General features: G+C 33.3%; 4 protein-coding genes across 8 annotated transcripts; 2 read left to right on the top strand and 2 right to left on the bottom strand.

Annotated features, from left to right (window-relative positions):
• Positions 1–436: 436 nt before the first annotated feature.
• Positions 437–2,284, bottom strand: LOC132905844 (epimerase family protein SDR39U1). 4 transcript variants are annotated; one of them, XM_060957544.1, is made up of 6 exons: positions 2,162–2,284; positions 1,640–1,781; positions 1,311–1,581; positions 978–1,243; positions 793–906; positions 437–726 (listed from the first exon to the last, which is right to left on the bottom strand). In XM_060957544.1, the coding sequence occupies exons 2-6, from the start codon at positions 1,664–1,666 to the stop codon at positions 613–615; spliced, it is 792 nt and encodes a 263-aa protein (XP_060813527.1). In that variant the 5' UTR covers positions 1,667–1,781; positions 2,162–2,284; the 3' UTR covers positions 437–612. The 4 variants fall into 4 exon arrangements, with proteins under 4 accessions (XP_060813527.1, XP_060813525.1, XP_060813526.1 ...); XM_060957542.1 differs by having other exon boundaries at positions 2,062–2,236; XM_060957543.1 differs by lacking the exon at positions 2,162–2,284 and adding an exon at positions 1,845–2,055.
• Positions 2,285–2,606: 322 nt separating this feature from the next.
• Positions 2,607–3,612, top strand: LOC132905852 (mediator of RNA polymerase II transcription subunit 10). The gene is made up of 3 exons (XM_060957552.1): positions 2,607–2,873; positions 3,174–3,257; positions 3,346–3,612. The coding sequence occupies exons 1-3, from the start codon at positions 2,752–2,754 to the stop codon at positions 3,533–3,535; spliced, it is 396 nt and encodes a 131-aa protein (XP_060813535.1). The 5' UTR covers positions 2,607–2,751; the 3' UTR covers positions 3,536–3,612.
• A 269-nt stretch (positions 3,613–3,881) lies between these two features.
• LOC132905834 (chitooligosaccharidolytic beta-N-acetylglucosaminidase) lies at positions 3,882–7,562 on the top strand. The gene is made up of 6 exons (XM_060957508.1): positions 3,882–4,041; positions 4,698–5,106; positions 5,559–6,005; positions 6,149–6,660; positions 6,793–6,923; positions 7,105–7,562. Exons 1-6 carry the CDS (start codon positions 3,959–3,961, stop codon positions 7,335–7,337), a joined length of 1,815 nt encoding a protein of 604 aa, XP_060813491.1. The 5' UTR covers positions 3,882–3,958; the 3' UTR covers positions 7,338–7,562.
• LOC132905830 (adenylate cyclase type 2) lies at positions 6,684–19,548 on the bottom strand. 2 transcript variants are annotated; one of them, XM_060957497.1, is made up of 20 exons: positions 19,407–19,548; positions 18,381–18,547; positions 17,753–18,082; positions 17,419–17,613; positions 17,223–17,329; positions 17,014–17,125; positions 16,741–16,868; positions 16,503–16,661; positions 16,286–16,418; positions 15,864–15,928; positions 15,323–15,428; positions 15,085–15,149; positions 14,769–14,939; positions 13,405–13,648; positions 13,017–13,180; positions 12,586–12,826; positions 12,248–12,502; positions 10,471–10,585; positions 6,971–8,016; positions 6,684–6,871 (listed from the first exon to the last, which is right to left on the bottom strand). In XM_060957497.1, the coding sequence occupies exons 1-19, from the start codon at positions 19,486–19,488 to the stop codon at positions 7,754–7,756; spliced, it is 3,102 nt and encodes a 1,033-aa protein (XP_060813480.1). In that variant the 5' UTR covers positions 19,489–19,548; the 3' UTR covers positions 6,684–6,871; positions 6,971–7,753. The 2 variants fall into 2 exon arrangements, with proteins under 2 accessions (XP_060813480.1, XP_060813481.1); XM_060957498.1 differs by lacking the exon at positions 18,381–18,547 and having other exon boundaries at positions 19,407–19,513.
• Between the last annotated feature and the right edge of the window lie 85 nt (positions 19,549–19,633).

The raw sequence follows: 19,633 nt of genomic DNA, 5'->3' as shown, positions 1-19,633 counted from the left end.
AGGGTTAACAAGAAGCGCAATTGGAAAAATACAGTACCCCGGGATTGGTTGCCCCGAGAGTCACAGCGAAGCATCCCCTCCGCACTAGGAGGGAAGACGCTGAGAGGAGGGCTTACAGGAGATTTTCAACCGTGATACCCCTGGGTCCTCTTCCCTGTGCGTACGAGCAGCCACGTGGTGGTTTTAGTCGGTAAGAGTCCGACACTACCCGACTCCCATTGGGGGAAGGGTGTCCATGAGGATTTCCCCACGATAAAAAAAAAAAAAAAAAAAAAAAAAGTTGGAAAAATAGAGTGCACATTGATATAGAGTCACATATTATTGTGGAAATTCATGTCATTAAATACATTGGAATTTTTATTTTCTTTTTAATAAAAGAGACAAATAAATCCACCAATGTGTACATAGGAAGTTTTGCAAAGAAAGAATTGAAAAATATTAGAAAACAAATTAATTATTTCTTATTTCTATATATATACATAGTAATATATGAATGGAAATATATAAATTAATATTGTTTTGTACAAGTTAACACAATCAAGAATCAGTATTAATTTTAAAATATTGATATTTACATATTACTTCAATTAGCTCTTTAATCTCGATTTATGATTATTTACTTTTGCCAAGTACTTCAGCGCAAGCACAATTAATATCAGGATATTGGTATTGAAATCCTAATTCTTTGACACGTTTAGGAATAACTTTTTGTCCCTCTAACATAATCTGAAAAAGGATTAATATAATTATTAACTACCACAGAACATAACACAACATATGATTTATACTCACCTTTGCCCGTTCTTTATTGAACAAGCTATTCAAAAAAATGCGTGGTACAGGAATAAATGCAGGTCTTTGCATTACAGAAGCAAATGCTTTAGTAAATTCCTTATTTGTTACAATCTGTAAATAATAATTATGTTAATTATGCTTATTTATTATTATTGAAATTAACTTGAATTTCAGTTAATTACCTGGGGGGCAACACCATTTAGTATACCATACACATTCTCATTCTCAATTGAGAACAAAAATAAATTTACTAAATCTGTTATGTGTATCCATGGCATATATTGATTTCCACTACTAATAGGACCACCCAAACCAAAAAAAAACGGTAAATATATTTCTTTAATCATGCCACCATTTTTTCCTAATACAACTCCTGACCTAATTATGACTTGTCTGATATTGCTATCTCTCGGAAGTTGTGCAGCTTCTTCCCATTCATGACAGAGTTCTGGTACAGGTTTGAATTGATATAATTATATTATTTGTACTGTATTAACATCAAAATGACGATTTACCTGATAGAAAGTCATATTTTTCACATTTGCTTTCTTCAGTGTATTCTGTATCATTTGGTTTATAGCAAGAAACTCCAGAAATTGTTACAAAAGCATTAGCTTTAGTATGTATTATAGCTTTAGCTAAAGATTTTGTTGTCTCTACTCGACTATTTATAACATTTTGTTTAAATCCTTCTGACCATCGCTGTTTTGGATCAAGTATATTCTGACCAGCAACGTTGATTACAGCAGTTGTATTTTCAGGTAAACCATAACATTCCAAATCATGCTATAAATTTTATTATATTTATTATTATTATATGCTTATATTATTTAGTTCGTCTTACCCATGAAATTCGATTTGGCCCAGGCATGCGAGAAATACATGTATAAGGAACTCCTTTACGAGATAATGAACTTATTATCTGTGTTCCAATAAAACCTGTACCACCACCTGGGAGAATTACATAACCTCATCCGTAACGTAACCTATTAATTGATGTTATTTCGAAAATTTATCTTAAGTTTGCTGAATGAAAAGAATAAACTTGCCTATGACTACGTGTTTTAGCATCATCATAAAAGTTATTGTAAAAATGGAAATGTATTATAGTATTTAGATGTTTGATATCAATATGTTATGGATTGTATAAGCGTAAGTTTTAATATATTTAATTAATACAATATACTAGTTTTATTAAATTATAATCGATTACAAGGTAAATTTAAAATATCTTTTTCATATCTGTATACACATATATAAACGCACAGGCACAATACGATATTTTAGATATTTTATTGTTTATACTTATTTATATTTTATATTTTTGACGAATTATTTATTTTTTTTAATGTTATTAGAAAACTACAAAGCTTATTTCTCTTATACAACTTGGAATTCAATTATGTAGTCCCGAAGTCTGATAGTATCAGATATATAAAACATGACTATGTGAGCTTGTGGCTGGTAGCCGTATATTTTTTATATATGTATGTATATATATGATTGCATACACAGGTCTGAAAATTGTAATAGGAGGGGGAAGGGGGGCTCTTAGCGGTTAGAAAATGTTTCTGAAGTAAATTGCGCCAATCGATTTGATGGTCTTTGTTGTACAGCGTGCCTTTTGTCTGCAATCTGAAACAGTACCGTGTCTGCAACTGAACTATACTCTATTGTGAATCTACATTTATTTAAAAAACATTCTTTTATACTACATAAAATACCGTACGGTTACTCTAAATAAGTTAAAAGAAATGATAAAAAGTAGTTTAGTTTATACTCTTTACCTTCAGTGGTAAGGATAGCGAAGATGGCGTTAAATGCTGAAGTTTAACAAATTAATTCTACCCCTATGGTTAGTGGCTGAAAACATATCTCCCGATGTCAAGAAGCATATCCCCACTACGTGGAATAGGAGCTAGGTACTAGTTGTATACGTGCTGCCAAATACGAAACATGGCGTCTACGTTAGAGAATTTGGAAACACAGTTGGAGCTTTTTATTGAGAATGTTAGGCAAATACGTATTATAGTGAGTGATTTCCAACCGCAAGGACAAAATGTACTGAATCAAAAAATGTGAGTTGTGTATATATGATAAATTTCATTATGTACATATTTAATATTATTGTTGAATCAACCAAATAAACATTTCATAAAATTTTTATCCATGTGATTGGGAAGAAGATAAATTATAACCGTGATTTAGAATTATTATTACTTGTAACAGAATATTCCATTGAGATTAACAATGATTAATAACCTAGGAGAAATTTAGATGTCATGAAGTATGGTTAAGAATGTTTAAAGATTTAACATTATTGGCTATTGTTTTTATATATGTTATGAAGTTTTTATGTTCATATTTTTATGTTTTAGTCAAGGTTTAGTAAATGGGTTACAAGAAATAGACAAACTTAAGTCTCAAGTTCAAGATGTTCATGTACCTTTGGAGGTTTTCGAGTAAGTATGTCAAAATCAGTGGGCTATGCTATTGATTCTTATAACAAAGAATTCATGTCTACAATTTATCATATCTACATGGTTTTAGTTACATTGACCAAGGCAGAAATCCACAATTATATACTAAGGATTGTATAGAAAAGGCATTAACTAAAAATGAACAAGTGAAAGGAAAAATTGATGCTTATAGGAAATTTAAGGCAAACATGCTTGTAGAGCTAACTAGAGTTTTTCCACATGAGTTGGCTAAATACAGAGCTATACGTGGTGATGAATGAACAGAAAGTAAACCAAACAACACAATGCTTTTTTGTTAATTTTTTTATTGTATTCTAATATAATAAATATTTATTTAAAAAAAATACGTATGTTGTAGTAGATCTTATTTTTATGAAACATGTCCCATGAACATATATTACTGCGATATAATTATGGCATTTAAATTGTGTATGCCAAAGTAATAATTTTAAAGTAATAGTTTATTATCAGTAATTAACTTGAATGGTATAAAAACGAAACTTTTTTTATCGAATTCGTTAAAATTCAAATTTATTAAACAGTAATGTCGTTACCCCACTTCGTGATTCTTTATCCAATCAAAATGGATTTGATCCATGTCGCTAAGCGAATAAAATCATTCGAATGAAGAGATATCCGCAGTATTCAGTCATTCGAAAGACGTATCTATGCACGGATGAAACATGCGAAGTATTAATATCCTCACTTTGTTACTTATCGTATTTATTATTGGAGTTAACACGAGTGATAATATTGGAGAATATAGGTAAGTAATTCTTTCTATTTTTTAGATAAAATTTATAAATAATTTTTAAAAAATTTATAAAAAAAATAAAATAAGGACACGTGTAGAATCAGCATATAAAAGTTAAACGATCATAATTCAATGCAAACATTTTTCCTTGAAAATTGACAGACAGACGGTAAGAGAAAGAGAGATTTGTTCCATTTTAACTTGTATAGTGAAAGCAGCAGGTAGATACCTACGCGTACGTGGCACCTTATACATCTACATCATAGGTGATATTAAACAGAAAATTAAATGAAATTGAACACGAAAAAAATGTGCTATTATCTCGAATCGTAAATAGTAAATTTTCTAAATATTATAGTTTAAAAGTTATTAATAAATTTACATTATAACAATTGTTAATCTTTTTATACATGTATATATTTACACATGAATAGATATATAATGCATATCTTCATTTTTATTTTATTTTATTTATTTGGTTTATCAGTTAATGGTAGAAACAGTATTCTGATTTTTTTTCTGAAAAGAAAAATGTTTTATTTTATCTATTTGGTTTATCAGTTAATGGCAGAAATAGTATTTTGATCATTTTTTCTGAAAAGCAAAATGTTAAAGTTATATATCTATGAAGAAGAAGAAAGGAAGAAATCGATTAATTTTGATCACAGTTCACTATGGCATTATAAGTGCGAGGGTGGTCTCTGTAAGAAGGAGTTAATCACAAAGGATGTAACTGAACCCATTTCGTTGGAAGTATGCGAACTGTTTTGTGATGCGTCCAGTTCTCTGTGGCCAAAACCAACTGGTCACCTGTCTTTGAGCAAGAATATGGTTCAGCTTAATCCAGATAAGATTTTATTAGGCGATGTACAAACTGGGACACAAATTGAATATCTTCTTGAAAGGAATATACTTTTATTAAGAAATACCGTAAAGAATATTGGCGGCAAATTAGCAAATGTTGGCGGGGTGGGCATGCTTATTCAATGCAAGGGTTATCTCGAAGATAACAACATTAAATTGACCTTGCACACGGACGAAAGCTACAATTTAACTGTAACACAAACGGATAAAACGGTGAGCGCGTGGTAATCCTTTCACAGAAAGCTTTGTTTATCGTTCAGTATAATTTATATATATTTCATACGTTCGTAATTAATAACAGAAAGAGAAAGAGGAATTTAAAAAACACTAAAAATTAACTGTAGTATAGTAAGAGGGGGATGAGATGAGACAATCAGAGAAGGAAAGATCGTATCGAGAACGTTATTTCCATAACATATTACTAATACATATTTATGGTTTTATACGTGAAGATAGTTCGATACTTTGGAACAGGTTTTAGATTTTATTTGTCGACGAACTTGAATTATTAACATAATTTTATACTTAACAAAATAATTTATATATCCTCCTAAATAAATACTCAAATATATATATATATATATATATATATATATATATATATATATAATATAAAATATATAATTACTCTTGTTTTTTTCTTTTTCTTATTTTATAATATATAGCAATTGGAAGTAACGATTATAGCGAAATCATATTTCGGTGTACGACATGCTCTGGAAACATTGAGTCAATTGATCGTTTTCGACGATTTACGAAATCAGATTCAAATTCCGAATGAAATAGTGATTGTTGATGGCCCTGTGTATCCTTACCGTGGCGTGTTATTGGATACTAGTCGAAATTTCATTGACAAGGCAACGATATTGCGAACGATCGACGGCATGGGCATGACCAAATTAAATACGTTGCATTGGCACATTATCGATTCTCAAAGTTTTCCCTATGTTAGCAAAACATGGCCGGAATTTTCAAAATTTGGTTCTTATGCAGCTGACAAGATTTACAATCAAGAAGATGTGAAGGAAATTGTTGAATACGGTCTTATTCGCGGTGTTAGAGTATTACCGGAATTTGATGCCCCCGCCCACGTGGGAGAAGGGTGGCAATGGGTAATTGAATTTCTTTACTCTCTTTTAATTTATGCGCTTTAACGAAAAAAAAGAGGAATTAAAAGCAGAAGTTAAAATAAAAGAACAAGAAGCAGATGAAGAATGAAAAGTAAATGAAATTCTGATGATTCTATCGCTTTCAGATTGGAAATGATACAGTTGTTTGTTTCAAAGCAGAACCCTGGAGAAATTACTGTGTTGAGCCACCTTGCGGTCAATTGAATCCGACTAATGAGAAAGTATACGAAATTCTCGAAGGAATATATAAAGACATGATACGGGATTTTCAACCAGACCTGTTTCATATGGGTGGAGATGAAGTGAATATAAACTGTTGGAATTCTTCAGCCGTTATTAAAAATTGGATGCAAACTGTACAAAATTGGGATCTATCAGAATCAAGTTTTTACATGCTTTGGGATTATTTTCAAAGAAAGGCAATGGACAAGCTGAAAATCGCTAACGATGGAAAGGAGATACCTATCATTTTGTGGACTAGTGGCTTAACCAACGAACAAAATATTAAATATTTGGATCCTAAACACTATATCATTCAAGTATGGACAACCAAAGATGATCTTAGTATTGGTAGATTGTTACGAAATAATTTTAAATTAATTATTTCTAATTATGACGCTCTCTATCTAGATTGTGGGTAGGTAAATAAATATTTTCAAGTTGTTATATTATTAGTAGTATTATAGATTATTAATATACTCGTAATTAACAATTTAATATTAGATTTTGGCATCCTCCACTTTCTATTTTACTTATGTTTTTCTTTTAGTTTCTCAGCTTGGGTAGGCGAGGGTAATAATTGGTGTTCTCCTTACAAAGGATGGCAGATCGTTTACGACAACTCTCCTCTGAAAATGATCAAATTGCAACATCTCGAGAATAAAAAACATCTTATATTAGGTAAATATTTCTTTTTACTTTGAAATGCAAAGATTATATTGTTATACCTACAATGTCCGATTGGGCTTCTTTTGTACATTTAAGAAGTAAGCGGCTTAGTAAAGAGAAAAACTTAGTCATAATGATGTCATAAAACAAATATATACATATATAATATAGGCATATCTTCGTGTTGTAACAGGAGGTGAAACAGCTCTTTGGACAGAACAAGCCGATAGCGCGTCAACTGATATGAAAATTTGGCCTAGATCCGCAGCATTTGCTGAGAGATTGTGGGCAGAGCCCAATTCAACTTGGATTCATGCTGAATATAGAATGCTGAGACATCGAGAACGATTCATAAAAAGAGGAATCTCTGCTGAGACCTTACAACCTGAATGGTGTTTGCGAAATCCAGGATACTGTTACGCATAATCTGTCCTTAAAAAATTAATGAACAAAATCGTTTACTTCTTTCTTTCCTTTCTTTTTTCCTTTTTTTCCGATCCTATCGATTTTGATTAACACTTCAATTATATATACATAATATGTGTTTACTTATGTGCGAATATATATAAACATTATGATTTATAGATTATTCTTTATCGTAATTGTTTGTTTATATAACAATATGACATTAAATAATTCATCATTTTATCATGTGTATTCATAATTTATTCACTAATGACATTACTAAGTAACAAGTATAAACTTAGGTTATACTCTTACTTTTTTTGGTTTGGCTTTTAGAAAGAACAAAGTGGCTGTTGCTCTATATCTTTTCTTTCATTGCATTTTCCGTTTCATTTGTATCTTTAGATTTTGTCTGACCCAAGTCAAACATTCCTAAGTTAAGTTTCTTCTTTGTCGTCGAATGGTGTTTTTACGAAATATGTTATTAAAGTTCCTTTTCCTTTGACATAAGTAGGGCCTCGACACGTCAATTCATAACCAGCAGCGATTAGAATCTTGGCTGTATCTTCAGTAACTTGAAGTTTTCCCATTTCTCCGCAACTATCCATTCTTGATGCTACGTTTACGGTATTTCCCCAAATATCGTATTGAGGTTTTTGTGCTCCGATCACCCCTGCTATCACAGGTCCATGATTTAAACCTATAACGAAAGAAATTTTGTTACAAAACCAACTACATTATACAAGTATACTAATAGTTTTTTCCCTCCTTAATAACAAGTTTTTTTTCTCCACTCTCTTGAGGTAAACTTTTTGAAAAATGTACTATATTTTTGTATTTATTAAATGTCATCCTCCCCTTCTATTATATTGTAGTATCGGAGAAAAACTCTGAGGGAAATTCCGATGAACTACAGGTAGAAAACAATAAAAGTGCTGACGTGCCCGGAACGATGCCATATACAGTAGCGGACAAAAGTTTAAGACGAAATGGAAGAAATAAATAATTGATTTACTTTCCATAAAAAAATATAAATACGGTGTTCTACTTTTGGTATTAACTAATTGTACATTTGTTTGTACACTTAGAAAAAAAATTTCATTTTGATATTTTGCTCAATAGCTAAGTTATAAAAAAGGAACGAAATCTGTATAATATTTCGTCGGTCAAAAGTTTAAGACTATACAAAAAATATTAATTTTTGGTTAAAAAATATACACAATTTTTGTTTAAATTCAATATTTTGTTCAATATCCGTTATTTCTTATCCCTTCGGTACATCTTCTTGGCATAGAATCTATTAATTTTTTATATTAATCTACCGTAATATTATTCCAGGCTGTTTCAATCGTAGAGTAAAGTTCATTTAAATTTTTCGGTTTATAACCTTGTACTGTCTTTTTTATGATGCTTCACAAATTCTCGATTGGGTTAATGTCTGGTGATTGCGACGGCCACGGCAGCACGGTGATATTTTCTTCTTGAAAAAACTGTTTCACAACCCGAGCCGTGTGCTTCGGATCATTATCATTTTGAAAAATAAAATCATCACTCATATTGTTGCGTGCAAAAGGTAACATTGTGTTCTTGAGTATGTCCTTGTATTGAAAACGGTCCATAATTCCATTGATACGACATATCGGACCAGGGCCGCTTCGAGAAAAACACGCCCACACCATAACGTTGCCACCACCATGTTTAAGAGTTTTTAAAACGCACTGTGTTTTCAAACTTTCGCCAATTCGACGTCTAACGTACCGTATCCCGTCAGAACAGACGCGATTGAATTTCGATTCGTCAGAAAACAATACCTTTTGCCAATCTTCACTTGTCCAATGCTTATGAGCTTTAGCAAATGCAAGTCGTCTTTTTCGATTCCTAGAACTCAGCAGTGGTTTCTTTTGGGGTTTTCGTCCTCTTAAGTTAAAGTCTTCTAATCTTCTCCTAACAGTTCTAGCACTAATTTGTGTATCGTTTTCATAGTTTATCTCCGCAGCAATATTATTTGCACTACGAAAACGATCCTTTTCGCTCAATCGATGAATCCGGCGATCCATTTTCGGTGTTGTTTTCCGTGGTCTTCCGTTTTTCGGTTGATCGCAATACATGCCTGTCTTTAAAAATTTATACCAAGCTTGTTTACAAGCTGTTTCTGACCTGTTCACTATATTTGCTATTTCGGTGAAGGTTTTACTTTGCTTTCGCAGCCTTACGATTTGTTCCCTTTCGTTTTCAAGTAAATTCTTTGATTTACCCATAGTCTGTTCCTACCTAAATGAATTTTAAGCAATAAAAGGTACACTAAACAATGATTTTGACATTCCAGAATCAAAATGTTCAAAAACTGTACTCGTACTCACGTTTTACACAGATCGTCTTAAACTAATGTCCACTGTTTCCAAGTGCTAGGCGGTAACTAACTGTTGTAACTCCTACATTGTTTGTATTTAACAACTGACTGTCTGAGGTTACGAAGGTCAAACATACAGCTACGTTATTCCAAAGAGACAAACCGAATAGAAGAACAATATGCGTATAAGATGTTTGTAATCCGGTTTACAAATCATCGTCTTAAACTTTTGTCCGCTACTGTACCTGTGCTCCTTTATGACATTGGGTAATTAAAAGGAGTACTTGACCATGGGTCATCCACGTCTGGGGAATACAAGTGCGTACTAGGAATACCAAAACTGTGGTATATAAAGCAAGTTGTGAGTTGAGTTGCAAATTACCAATTTAGTTGGCTTAGTTATATCACATTACTGCATTAAGTTCACGTTAAATAACCATCGTTTTTGTTTAAATCATAATAAATAAATGCATAAAGATCAGTAACCAGTGACTTCTACAATATTTTCTTACTTATTTCACAATAAATTATTTATTAAATCTCTTTTTTTGTATACTTCTGCCGGATTTTTTTTTCTTTTTTTTATTTTATTTTGGTTTTTTACAATTTGTCCTTATGGACATTTGGTAAAGTGTTATATCTTATTGGTGAAAAAAAATAAAATAAAAATAAATATAGCATGTGGGTGGCTACCCCCAGCGGCGCGCCAGCTTCGTTTTTTCTAAGTTATATCTTTTATGTCTGCCGGATTAACGTTAATACACACAATGTAGGTTCGTATTTATATTTTTAAGGGAAACTTACCCATTCTTAATTTAAATCTTTGAAAAGATTCCTTGTTGATTTGATCGAGGATTGTCATCAAAGCAAGAGCAAATTCAACGAGAATGATTATATTATGATCTTGTTTTGAAAGTTCCTGAAAGTAGAAAATGTCTAATTTCGTGTAATTGTTTAATTGAAATTAAAAAAAATATCGTTCATATTGTACTATTATAAGGTCAGAATGAAAAGTAAATATACATTCATAGCGTAAGTACACTTATACTGTATCGACAGGATATACACAGGTATCCAAGTATATGTTTTACGTCGCGGGACCTACTATAAACCATAATTCATTCCTCGATCGAGATAGCCACCATACTTATTCGGATCCGCAATAATCCTTTTTTTTTCCGTTGAGGAAATCCGTACGGACACCCTCCGCTTTTAGGGGAAGAACGGCGTGGTAGTGTCGGACTCCAACCGACTAAAACCTCCACGATGACCGTCCCTCTTGCGATCGAGGGGTGCCCGGGAACCGTTGAGGCGACACACCAGGCCCAGGACCAGCAATAATCCTAAGGAACCCTTATCTTGCCAAAACTAGCATTAACGCCCAACCTGGCACAACGATTCTCTTTTCAGCGGCTTCTTAGCTCCTTATTGTAGTATTGCGGAAAGATTGTTTAAGGAGGACCCAACGAAATAAATACATTTTTGGAATAAAGCGTAAGTGTTGACAGGCCGAAAGGTTCGGGATAATTCAATAGACCCATCAAAATGCCTCCTAGTTACTCGGAAGAAGGCAAAGATGACAAAGGGACGTTTGAGGGAGAACTGAAATACCGTTTCAGCTGATTCGTAACATCGATTATCGTATTGTTACATCGCGCGAGATGGTCCGTGCGACGTCCCTTTCGGTCTGGCCGTCAAGACCTACCCCTCGTTACACTGACCTGCAAGAAACCCAAGGAACCACCATAAACCGAATCTTTTCAGCTTAACTTCTATTCACACAAGTATTTTCGGTTTATGGATGGTCCTTTGAACGGTCCTTGGGTTTATTGCACGCTCTTGCTAATTACGGAGAAAGCAGATGAACAAGGACACCCATGAGCCACATCTGCAGGAGACTTTCTCCTCGTCTTTTGTTTATTAACATTGGCTATAACCAATGGGCATCCCGGATCGTTACCCTCACTTTTCTACCGAAAAGTGTGAACAATGAATCCGCGTCCTTAGTTTAGAAAGGGTACACCCACATCGAGCTTTCCTCCTAAATAGTACGAGATGGGTCAGGCACTTCTTTTCTAATACTCGGAGGGTCAAGTCACTGCTCTTACACTCCTCGGGCAGTCAAGACGGTTCTTTCGCTCATCGGGCAGTCACGTCTACTATTCTAACACGTTCTCGGCATTCAACGCGTTAACGCTATCCACCCTCGGGTCAAATATTGTACTGTCCGACGACCTTCAAGATTTTCTGTATACGGTCTACGTGTTGTAATCTGATGTAAATATACTTCTGTTATATAACTGTAGACTACAGTTATTCAGCCACAAACAACCCTATTATCCTGAAAGAAATAAGGGGATCGCCCTGCTTGCGGTGTCGATTCGTATAATCGTAACGGGAATATACGACTCCCGTTGACGCGCCTTAACGCGAACGCGTCTCCCCACGACTGGACGAAAAAACAGTATCGTAACGATAATATACGACTCTCGTTGGCACGTTACACCACGAACACGTCTCCCCGCGAAACGGTTGAACAATATGTATATCTGTAACATATATGATCGATGTGCATTTTTACCTTTTCATCAATATCTTCTTTCCCTGGACTAAGACCAGAAGCCAACATATAAGTGCTACCGATAGTTTTAATTTTTTCGATTCCAGAAAATTTTGGTTTAAGCAACAATTTGTCAAAATCACATATAATTTCATTTAGAAGCCTCAGACATTCCAATCCTTGTTTATTTATGTCGGTTTCATCATAGAATTCCTTATAATTTGGAATGGATGCAAACATTACGGCAATACTGCTGTATCTTTCATGATAAAGATCCTATGGGAGAATTTCTAAGCGTGAGAAACATTTTTACTCGTTTACTGTTGTTACTGTTAAGTAACGAGGTGTTAAATGTTCACCTGAGTTGCTCTGACATTCGTTAAAAAATGCTCTGCTACATGAGCAGGCAATATGTTTTCGAGGAGAATCTTGTTAATACCTCTCATAGTTTCTACCTCATCCTGTTCTATTTTCAGTTTATTTTGCCATAGAAAATCAGTTCTCGAAGTATATTCAATTTGTCTATCCAAAATATGCAGCACAAGGCATACAAGTGCAAGTAAATAACAAATTGTAAATAAATAATGAATGCGATAATGTCTGCGAAATAAGTCAGGTATATAGGTGTAAATATTACAATTTGTTGTATACATACACATATGTATGTAATAATTATACTATTAATAATTATTAATAATTATACTAATAATAATTATACTATTCAAAAAATTATATAAAAAATATTGAAATCTCAATGTCGGTGTTTATTTATCTAATTATTTCTACTTACTCGACGGCCTCGATCGCATTATACAATCGTGCGATTGGTGATTGCGAAAACACAAATACGATTGTTGTTAGAGAGAGAAACATTGTGCAGAATTTTAGCAAAAAATCAACACGTAAATGTGTCCAACCTACGATTAAGGACATCACCGCAGTATATATATATAACTGAAAAAGGAAGAAGAAAATACCCCTCCTGAATAAAATAACGCTTTTTTGTACTGTATCTGTATACATAGTTAGTATTACATAATCTCGAATTTTGATGTTATTTAATCAAGAACTATTACAATGGGAAGTTAATACACCTAGTTAGTCTAATCGTAAAAAGGAGTGTTAGATGAAGTTAACTTTTCTCACGTACATATGTATGTATAAATATTGATACGTACTGGTAAGATGACATCGTATTTGTTTGCCTGCTCGATATCGTTCAATAATATACTCAGAACGCATGACGTAATTGTTAAAATGACCGTAATTAAGTATACTGTTATTCTGACTTCCCTGTTCAAAGATAACCAACTTCGTATATTGCTACCATCGATTTTGATTTTAACATTTGACCAACATAATATGGAAAAAATGGATAAACATGATAAAACGGGTAGAAAACAACTGTAAACTGTGATGCTCCTGTAATAAAAATTTCTATGTGTAACGATCTATATAGGGCGTGTCCGGAATCGTGATACAATTACCGAAACTCATAGCGAAAAAATAAATTGAAAACGAAGAATAAAGTCTTTTTGTATAAGGATTTGTTTTTTGAGAAAAGTAACTGAAAATTTTTCCGATATACAGTAAGTTTTTTTTTTTTTTTTATTTTATTTTGGTTATTTTACAATTTGTCCTTGCGGACATTTGGTAAAGTGTTATATCTTGTTGGTGAAGAATAAAAAAAAATATAAATAAAAAAATAATATAGCATGTGGGCGGCTACCCCCAGCGGGGTGCCAGCTTCGTTTTTTTTTCTAAGTTATATCTTTTATGTGTAACCGCCAATGACATAGAGAAGACACGTACATATCCATGTCCGATCGTCTAAATTACTACGGCGATATTGCTACAATATAGGATGTATGTATATAATCGATGACATTTCTCTTGAGCCAACTAATCGGAGAATCATCCTTTATAATACTTATTGTCGATTTGTATATATAACAAGCAAAAGAATGTGTCAAGTCCTCCTTGACAAAGCTTGTAACACAATCACAAAGGAAGACTACTTTTAGATAGAGATCTCATGTTGTATTCAGGCTGTTTAAGAGCAGTTATAAGCCATTGTTCGCGAGTGAGCACTCTTCTGAGCAAATAGGATTCATTTTTCGCTAGAGCGACCACACTATCAGCGAAAAATATGCAGCTGCTTGTGAACAGTCTGTCAGTCTGGATGCAGTATTAAAACATATTAGGAGTAACAAGTATCAATTTTTTCAAAAAAATTTTTTTTTACGCTTAATAGCCGAGGACGTGGTATCTCGGTATTTAAACTCCGAGGAATAATTAACTTCACATCAATTCTAGTATCGTCCCACCTTTATTAGGATGAAACGCGCTAAAGTCAGATGGGAAGGTTGCCGTGAACATTTTGTACAACAATGAATCAACATACATCCTAAATCAAGCTCGGACATTCCAAGTACGTCGCGCGTTTTTTTGAATTTTTTTAATTATATAAATTCTTTTACCAATACGAGGAAAATCGAATAATAAATTAGTCGGTAAAATAAATTAGTTTGTAGATGCTTACCTCGGTAAATACATAATTTGAATGGCGAAGATCATAGCATAAATAATAGTTGAAGCGAGGAGATACCACGGATATTGTTCATCAATCTGTTGGCGGTATTGAAGTTCTTGGTTTTGATCATAAAATCGATAAGTGAAGGATGACATGCCTTCGTTGCTCTGACACCAGTTTCTATTGCGATGAACACTCATATGAATATTGAATATTGGATATGTATATATTTATTGACGCTTAATTTATGCCATATATATATGTATTTACGAATATCATGCATGATATTTATAAAAACGAAAAATAAAGAAAAAGATAAACTCACCTTATATCGAGAAAACAATTAGAATTACTATTTATGAAAAGATTCGATTCAATCATAGCGATGCTCTATAAGAGACAAAGAGACACATAATGCGTTAATTCCTATAGTTTAAATTCTTGATTTAATCATATCTCATTGTATTAATACAAGAAAGGACTAATTTTCCTTCTTTAGATTACTAACTAATTACTAATTAATTAAAAACAATAAATTGAATGACAATCAGTTATTTGCTTACCGTTAGGCCAATATTCTTGGCAAGCGTAGCTTCTACAATGTTGGCGAAAGGTTTATCAGCACCCCAACTTTCAACATATTTTGTCATTTTACTGCTTGGTCTTGATCTGCTCAAATATAGAGATGGGAATTATTTTAAATGTGTATTTATAGATTGTTTCCTTCTTTTCTTCCGTTTTCCTTTCTCTGTTTTCTTTTTTTTTTTTTTTTTTTTGAGTGACAATTATCGAAATATCAAAAGAAGACGTAAACAAATGATACTTTCTTAGCTTTTTGAACTCAGTTAAACATTACTCATTAGTGGTTAATACAGAAGGTATGAAGAAGAAGAATGTGATCATCATTTTAAAAGCTAAAAATGAACGATTCTGTTACGATATTAGCTATCTGTTGACAGTGCACTAATTTCATTCGGGTTAGAGAATTATAATTACATTTAAAGCCAAATTTAAACGCGGGAAGGTGGCATTGTTACAGCATTGACACAGTTTCCATACGTGAATAGACCGAAATATCGAAACTGAACGATGTGCCGTGTTCACCTGGACGGTATGGAGACAGCACTGCGTTCGCGCTCATCATCCGTGTGATTTTCTTGGTTGGCTTTCTACCATAATACAAAATAAATTATTATGCATCAGATTTGGTTAACAAATTCAATAACTCGAACCAATGTTCGAAATATCATTATTAAAATAAAATCAATCGTAATTGAATATTCTACTGCAGTAATCGATGGTAATTGAATAATTACTTTTTCTCAATACTCGATTGTTTTACCGATTTTTATACATAAACGACAATTTTACCTTAATTTTTAGTTTAATTTAATTTATTGAAATTAATTTAAATCTTATGCACAGGGCATTAATTTTTGTATCACGAATATCAATGGAAAATTCTAATTTGTGATTATAATGTTTATTGATAATGATACTGATGGAAGAAGAGGATTTGATCTTACCTTTGGTGGCACTATCAAAAAAGTTTCAATATTATGCTGGGCAAGATAGCTCTCTCGCGACCCTCCATTGCCAGGTTCCACTTCGAAGTGATTTCCAAGATGAAGCAGGGTAGCTTTAGTTATATGCACTCTCCTTGAAAAAAGGAAAGCTATTCGAAAGTAAAGGCAGTTTCCCTCGTTCCAACAAGCGAAGTATATGATAACTATGATAAATTACCCCGGTAAGCCACCGCTCTCCATATGGTTTGCCAGTGTAACATCATCGCTCCAAACGTCAAATTGCCATTTTCGTAAACCAAGTACACCGCATAGCACGTTTCCGGTGTGTATTCCTATTCGCATATCCACATTGAATCCCGTTGCTTCGCGAACGAATCTAAGAAGAGGAACGATCGGTTATGTTTCTATCATTCTAGCATTACGGAGAAAGACCAGTTTATCCTTTCTTCTTCTACCTGATAGCATCTATCATTTGCAATCCCATAGTCACGCAATTGTACGCATGATTCGGTCGAGAAATGGGTAATCCTGAAACGCAGTAGTAACAGTCACCCAGGATTTTGATTCTCATGCATTGATTTTCCTAAAAATGGGAGTTTGTATTTTTTTATTCAAATATTATCAGGTTACGAATTTAAGTTACGATATTTCAGTAAGGCAGCAGACGCATTTTGTGCGATACTGAATAATACTTCTACTAATCCAATAAAAAATGATCGCGACTTTACCTGAGCAATTTGATCGAATCTTCCGAATAGTTCGTTCAATATTTTTACCAAATTCGAGGCTGACAATTGTTCCGAGAGCGGCGTAAAATTAACAATGTCCGCATATAAAATACTGAAAGAGATTATTATTCTTTCTACCTATTTTACGTTTGACTAACACTAATACTGCTACTAATGAAAGTAATATTTGGTTCTATTCTCTAGCTTACCTAACATTGTTATATCGTTGCACGTACATTTCATGGAATCTAGTTTGCGTATGTTTACGAGCCTCTTGACACGCATCCGCCATTTTCAACATAATGCTTCTTTTCACCTGTCTCAATTTTATTTAACAATGTCCAATATACTCGAACGGGTAATCAACAATGGTAATGTTTTATCAGAGGGAAATGCAAAGCTTACCTCAGCTGCGATATAAGCGGGAATAACACTCAACAATAATTGTTCTTGTTGTTCTCTTTCACATTCTAACTTTATTCTGGATTCGATGACTGTTTTTGTTCTAGAAAACGTTTTATTATGCGCTTTTGCAGTTAGGATGCTATAATACGAACCCGACAAAACTGCAGCAAACAGAAAGACGATCTCGCTGCATGTCTAAATTAAATGGCAAGGAGAATGATCAAATAAGTAGAGCCAAATATGAAAACAAAGTAAATGAAGGTACAAAAAATAAAGTAGTAGTAGTAGTAGAGGATATGCTAGTTTAAACAGATAAACAGGCATACCGCCATACCTCGACTATTTGATAGTAGTTCGAGTGATCGAGAAACACGAATCGCATGCCTAAATGAACAACAATTAGCGTAATTGCAAGAATCGTTGGTGTTTGTCGACTACCTCTCGGTAGTACAGCGATCATTGCGTGAACTGCGATAAACAAGGGTACCGAAGCACGCACGATTATAATTCCAACACCTAAAGTAGCAGACGCAATAAAGCCAATGAGAAGTCTAGCTTTAGCGGATGCTAACGTGGACGGTAGTTGCGTTATTAGTAGTAAACTTAATGAAGAGAATAATAATATCGTCAAAGTCGATATAGGGATAGTCGCTTCAGTTAAATCCTGTAACAGAACGAAAGGAGTGGGCTAAGAATAATTTTAAGTTTTTTTTTTCTATTTTAGACCTTGGATACATAATATGTGTACACACACGATTACTTGTGGGTATATAGTAACGAAGCTAAGTATTGTAAACTAAATATACAATAACTATGTATTTTACATATGTACTCGTGTATACATATTTATTTCCCTTTGTTACACGAAATAGTTTATGAGCGATAAAAAGAGTACTCAGTTGAGTTACGAAACTAACGGTTTAGCGTTATTTTAATGTTTCGTAGGGACGCATTAAATTTACCTGATAGTTAGGAACGCAGAGAATTCCTAGAGCGGGAATCAAGGCAACGACAGCAACGAGGAGAGTGCCAGCATAGAGGGAGGCTGTTAATTTCCCCTCGTATTTGCTTCGCAGTTGTTTTAAATCCTCAATGTCGGCTTCTTTTGCTACATGTTTCTCTGATTTTTCTACAATATGTCCATATATTGCATATATTAACTACTATACTACTAAGGTTGAGAAATAGTAACATCCAAGGAAGTTAGATAATTGAAAAATCTCTAACTCGCATTAAAAGCATCTTTATAAGCATCGAGAATCGAGAACAGTAGTATCGCATGTGTGTATATAGTATTGCATGCACGTACGAACATATATAATGTATACATAGGTATAATACATACATAATGCAAGCAAATGGTATGTATGTATGCAAGTACGCACTGCTAAGCGATGTAAGAGGTGTAAGGTATCTAATTGCCCTCCCCATTACATTTTTTACGATCTTACAATTTTTAATTGTCTGTTCCATTTAAAACAAACCAAATCGACAAAAATTACTCAACAAGAAAGAAAAACAGAACATCTAACGAATTCACGGTTCTTTCTCTCAATATGCCTCTAGCTTTAAGAGTTGGCTGATTGCCAGTACGAGCTATTTCCGATCTATGTAACTCAACGGAAATTTAGTTGGCTTTTTTCTTTATTGTTAGTCATGCGTAATGTTACCCCCGCAAAGGATCATGTTCGCGAATAGCTCAACAATAAATGTTAGTAAAAGTATAGTTCACGTACAGTTCGAGCAAAATATATATCTGTCTTAAATTACAAATCTTTTTCTATTGTTTTATGATGCGTTAACAGGCTCCGTTTCTTTTATTTTACTTTATTTTTATGAATATATGAATGTAAATTGATAGGATGAACATCATTATTGTCAGTACATGCATATTTTTATCTCGGTAAAGAACTATTTGTATATGTATCTAGTTTTCTACTTGTATTCACCTCTATTGAACATGACATCATGTAAGCTTAGATCATTACCTTCTACTGGCATAACACTTGTAAAATACTCCGTTTCTGTTTCGTGTTTTAATTCTTTCGTCTGCTTAATTTTCTCAGTCATTGAATATTCAATATTTCCCACTTCTTTCAAATTTTAATCGATCAATCACACAAAACGTTTTTTGAGCGTTGCTCCGATAATTGTACAATCAGAAAGTGTCAAAGTGTAAGTGGATCACAAGGAAAAAATATAACTATTATACACT

Source organism: Bombus pascuorum, chromosome 4 (assembly GCF_905332965.1).
Source record: "Bombus pascuorum chromosome 4, iyBomPasc1.1, whole genome shotgun sequence".
Classification (NCBI taxonomy): Eukaryota; Metazoa; Arthropoda; class Insecta; order Hymenoptera; family Apidae; genus Bombus; species Bombus pascuorum.
This window is presented reverse-complemented; position numbering and strand designations above follow the sequence as displayed.